The 4,687-nt window shown below is 32.9% G+C and overlaps 1 protein-coding gene across 2 annotated transcripts; it reads right to left on the bottom strand.

Moving 5' to 3' along the window:
* Positions 1–310: 310 nt before the first annotated feature.
* LOC122051219 (protein YABBY 2-like) lies at positions 311–4,345 on the bottom strand. Of its 2 annotated transcripts, none has more exons than XM_042612223.1 (7): positions 4,187–4,345; positions 3,728–3,870; positions 3,424–3,543; positions 2,608–2,731; positions 2,381–2,429; positions 747–822; positions 311–536 (listed from the first exon to the last, which is right to left on the bottom strand). In XM_042612223.1, exons 2-7 carry the CDS (start codon positions 3,809–3,811, stop codon positions 477–479), a joined length of 513 nt encoding a protein of 170 aa, XP_042468157.1. In that variant the 5' UTR covers positions 3,812–3,870; positions 4,187–4,345; the 3' UTR covers positions 311–476. The 2 variants fall into 2 exon arrangements, with proteins under 2 accessions (XP_042468157.1, XP_042468156.1); XM_042612222.1 differs by lacking the exon at positions 4,187–4,345 and adding an exon at positions 3,957–4,112.
* Positions 4,346–4,687: the final 342 nt, after the last annotated feature.

Genomic DNA, 4,687 nt, shown 5'->3' with positions numbered 1-4,687 from the left:
GAGTAAACATGGGGTAATTTAAATAGAAAAGTATAAGTGGAGTAATATTTTTTTAATCATATAAGTAATTAAGCATGCTGTTTTAATTAGTTAATTTTCTGCCTTAGTTTTTGTTCTATCATCTGATTATTATCACTACTAGCTAAGCCATTGTCATTCATATCTGCCCGTAAATCTAAAACAAAGTCCGTATAACTATTTTACATATAAAAGAAATTACAATCAAGAAATTAATTCTAACTAATTAACAAACGTAAATGGAGAAATTAAGATGACATATACAATTAACCATGCATAAATCATCCAAAGATTTTAGTGCACCCAAAGTAATATGATTAAGTTATATTTCCCATTGAATTTCATTACATTATATATATTGTTTCAAACTAACATAATTATGCATGGAATTACACATTAATCCTCGTCGAGGAAAATTAATAAAACACGTAGGACTTAAACCCAACTATATATAATAATTAAACTTGTTCATTGCCACGGATTGATAGCCCGAAACGGATCTCTGGGAAGTGCGCCCACTGCGTGTTGTTCAATAGAACGATAGCACATTAATGAAGTTACCGAACAATTAGAATTCCATAAACTCAATTAGAGATAGAAGTGGATTAATATATATATTACATGAAACTAATTACACTAGCTAATTAACTTATTACTGAATAATTAGAATCGTGACTAGTAAGTAGGGTATCGTGCATGCATGCACATGCATGCACGTAGTTACTTACGTTTTTGGCTGCAGTGCTGAAAGCTTCCTTGTGGCTAATGTTGGGATCTTTAGCTTTCAGTCGGCGGATCTCTTCCCTGTTGCATACAAATTCAAAAGAAAAGAGCAAGAAAAAACAAAAGGGTAGACATTAACTTTTTCAGCTAGCTGTTTATTTAAGATTTAGCAGAAATTAATTCTAATTAAAGTGTATATTAAAATCTAAATTTTGATATAATTTCATCTAAGTTGATCAGTTAAAAATGTAGCTTGAAATGATGCTAACTTGAACTATTTATCACATTTTCCTTCTCTCTTCTCCTCCTCGTCAGGAGTTATATGTGCCACCATGCATCATCAATTCACCATCATCTTCACCACCCTCGATAATTAACTTGGTTCCTTCCCCTCCAAGTTCAAGCTAGAGAATTACAAGCAGGTGGTGAAGGAGGTTTCTAAGTAGGAGTGGCCTGATGCAAATGCTAGCGCAAGCATCAAAGTAAGTCCTAGTGCAAGTGTCTGATCTCTAAAAAGTTCCATGCACATTGGTGAAGTTGGACAGAATAACTATTATATAGGTTAGTTTTAACAGAGAATTTTTAAGGAAGACATAACGCAAAGAATTCGTCTCTAGATTTAACTGAATAATATTAACTCCAAAGTTCATGCCCTAATATCAACCAAATAAAGGTTTAAATAGTTTTAAAATCCTAACAATGCAAAAGATGAAAATAACTCCTCTAATAAAAGACAAAAAAAATATTTGGAGGCTCTGAAAAGACTTTAAATCATATTTTTGGGATCTAAGCTTGGGCTGTTATGGGTTATACCGGATAACAAATGTAAATTTCTGAATAAGCTTATAACCTTTCAGAACTTACTGATATTCCCTCTACATCAATTGGCCACTTGCACATATCTTCTTTGTGTGAGTTAGAATGTAATTAAATGATAATTCAATCACTAATTTAAACAAATTAAGATACTTGTATACTTGGGTGGCACTGACAAGGAGGGAGATGAAGAAGATGATGTGCTTCTAGTAAAGTACCGCGATGAATGTAAAAGGGCTCAAGTTAAGACTTCTACTGGCTCCCCTTGAAGAAGAAGAAGAAGAAGAAGAAGAAGAAGAAGAAGAAATAATGGCCATTGATGAAGGTGACAATAAGGCATAAAATACAACAAGAACGTAGTCTAAATTTTAAGACAGATTTATATATTAAACTTAGTTTTTTTAATTATATTTGCCCATTGTATAAAGTCTAAAATATTAATACATATTTGTGTCTTTTTCCATATTTGCGTTAAAATTCTTATGCAACAAGTGTTATCAAAATGGATCTTGCTTAGGACTATCCGAGCTCTAATCTAGCCTAATTATTTTAATTATTTATGTATGTTTTTTTTTTTTATTTAGCTCACTAAAACTCAGTACTTCTTCCACACGCAAATCTTAGCCCACCTCATTAGGTTCAAGCTTCCCCCAATTCTAATTCCCTAACCCTATATTTAGTTAGGGGTAATGTAATCAAGTTCCTAATGTAATTAGGAGGGCCACCCAAGTTTGGTTTTCAATTAAAGACCAAAGTTATACAGTATATATAAAAGGGAATTAAACAACTTCAAAATGAGAAAAAAAAGAGAGAAAAAACTAACTTGATAAATCTGTTGTAGGCAGAAGGAACACGCCGCTTCTCCGTTGCGGCTTTTATGGTCATCCAAAGATGAAAATTAAGCAATCAGTTCAAAAATAATTAAAAAAAGTAATTAGTGACTTTAATAAGTACAATTACCTGTCTTTATTAAATATAATTGTCAATGCATGATATATATTGGAAGGAGATATAACAAATAGAAGGTAGATTGAGTTAGTAGATAGTTACGTTGGATAAGTTGCATTTGGTGGTGAACGTAGTCCATCGGGCTCAACGCTGAGAGACTGCTGCATCTTGAAGAAGATTCACAATCTCCATCGTAGATGTTTGGGGCCCCTCCCATTTCTCGATTCTGCATTCATAAATTTGAACGTAACTAATGCTAAAGAGATAGACAAGTGCAAATTAAAGTTAGGACTATTCTCCTCATTATTAGTTCTCAACATGCATGCTTAAAATTAATGGATCTTAATCCTCACTGACTTAACAATAATCCCTTATTCATTAGTTCTGACCATGCTTAATGGATCTTAATTCCTTGTAATCAATAATGAAGTGTCGAGACCAACAAATTAAAGTGGTCGACAATTTTTTCTTATTGACATTGTAAAACTTATAAAATTTTTCAAGCTTTTGAACTCTTTACCTTTAGCTAAACTATTGTCCCATATTGAGATTTTAAAAGTATAGCATATATCAAAAAGAATATTATATACATACTCTCTTCTATATATATGAATAAAAAATTAAATATAAATTAATAAATAAAAGTTTATTGTTTTATATATTTTCTAATGTAGTATATACATCAGCACAAATAAGCTCTTATGATTGTTACTTGTTTCTGTGAATTATAGCTCATCAAAAACTAATAGAGATGTATGTTTCTTTTGCATTGGAGATGGATATTTGTGTAAGTCACCTATTGAGGAATAGTGAAAAAAAATAAAAATATGATGCATAAAACATTTCAGATAATTAATGACTACACATAAACAACAACAACAACAAAAATAAAGGAATTCAGATCATGTGTGTTTGAACCTGAAGCTTATGGAGTGGGAGTTTTTCTAACTGAACTTGTAGATTGACAGAGAGCAGATTGGCACAAAGACCACATCGGACAGTCGCCACATTCAATGAATTATCACTCGGCACATTAACCTACACGACGACACATAACAAATTAAAAGAAATTGATCTCAAGTTTTTGCTCTAAAACAAGCTAAGGGAAAGAACACAATGAAAAACAAGAAAGAATCAAAATAATTTTTTATTTTATTTTTTTATTTTCTCTATAGTAAGATCGAGCCTTTTGGAGAAGAGAGGATGGAGCAACATAACATACCACAAGAACAGTGTTGCAGAAGTTGCAATTGACATAGCAAACCTGCTCTGGAGCAAAAGCATGCTGCGATGACAACGATGACATGCCTCCCCACTGATAAGCACTACTTGTGAGCTAGCTAGCTAGAGATCTGAGATATGGATCTGAAACGGTTCGTAGGAAAATTAATAATCAAACTTCTTTTTTCTTCGATTAAAAAGTAGTTGCTGAGTTGCAGGAGAAGGAAAACCTAAAACTCCAGCAAAAGGTTTTTCCCAAAAGTGTGGTAGATGGAGAAGGAGAAGACCGATTGAGTATGTATGTTGTCGTATATATATATGTGGCAGCATGTGGAGAACAAGAAAGGTTATAATTGAAAGAATCAGTAACCACTGGGGAGATTTACCATAAATTTAATTCATGATAAGCAGCATAATATGGAAGTCTTAGTTTAACATGAGAGTTCTTCTGGAAACTTACAGTATTTCTGAATGGTATAGACGTGCGTAGGAATCTTCCCTGATGAGTCCTGCGAAGGATAAAGGTTAGATGGCACAAAATGAGATGCACAGATCAAAAAACTACTATTCCCCAGGTAATGATGAAGATGCTCAATATGCTGAAGGTAGATCTGGTCTCCCCATTTAGATTTTGGGATAGAAGTCATGGATTCAAATTGCATGCAGGTATCCCAACATACAGAGTAGTTAGGCTACAATATTTGTCAGTCGCTCATTAATGACCACTGTTTACGAACTGTGCAGTATAATTCATTGATGAGAAATCTCGTATTAATAGGCTTCAGTATTTTGACTCTTCGTCTAAGCATTGAGTACTGCATAGCACCACTGAAAGTTAAGGTGAATAATCACTGATTAATAAATAAATCTTAGTCAACTGAGCCTTTGGCTAACTTATAGGTACAAGTTAAACGAGTGATAATATATCAACTTACAAGCCAGCTATAATCAGTAATGTCAA

This window comes from Zingiber officinale, chromosome 3A, assembly GCF_018446385.1.
Source record: "Zingiber officinale cultivar Zhangliang chromosome 3A, Zo_v1.1, whole genome shotgun sequence".
NCBI lineage: Eukaryota > Viridiplantae > Streptophyta > Magnoliopsida > Zingiberales > Zingiberaceae > Zingiber > Zingiber officinale.
The sequence above is the reverse complement of the archived record's forward strand: the minus strand, read 5'-3'. Positions and strand labels throughout refer to the sequence as shown.

Excerpts from the sequence above, each read along its gene's own strand:
- LOC122051219 (XM_042612223.1), bottom strand. The coding sequence starts at position 3,811 with ATGTCATCGTTGTCATCGCAGCATGCTTTTGCTCCAGAGCAGGTTTGC. Across the intron at positions 2,430-2,607 it reads CCAAATGCAACTTATCCAAC|CCGCAACGGAGAAGCGGCGT; the intron begins GTAACTATCTAC and ends TGACCATAAAAG. Across the intron at positions 823-2,380 it reads GCCTACAACAGATTTATCAA|GGAAGAGATCCGCCGACTGA; the intron begins GTTAGTTTTTTC and ends TGTATGCAACAG.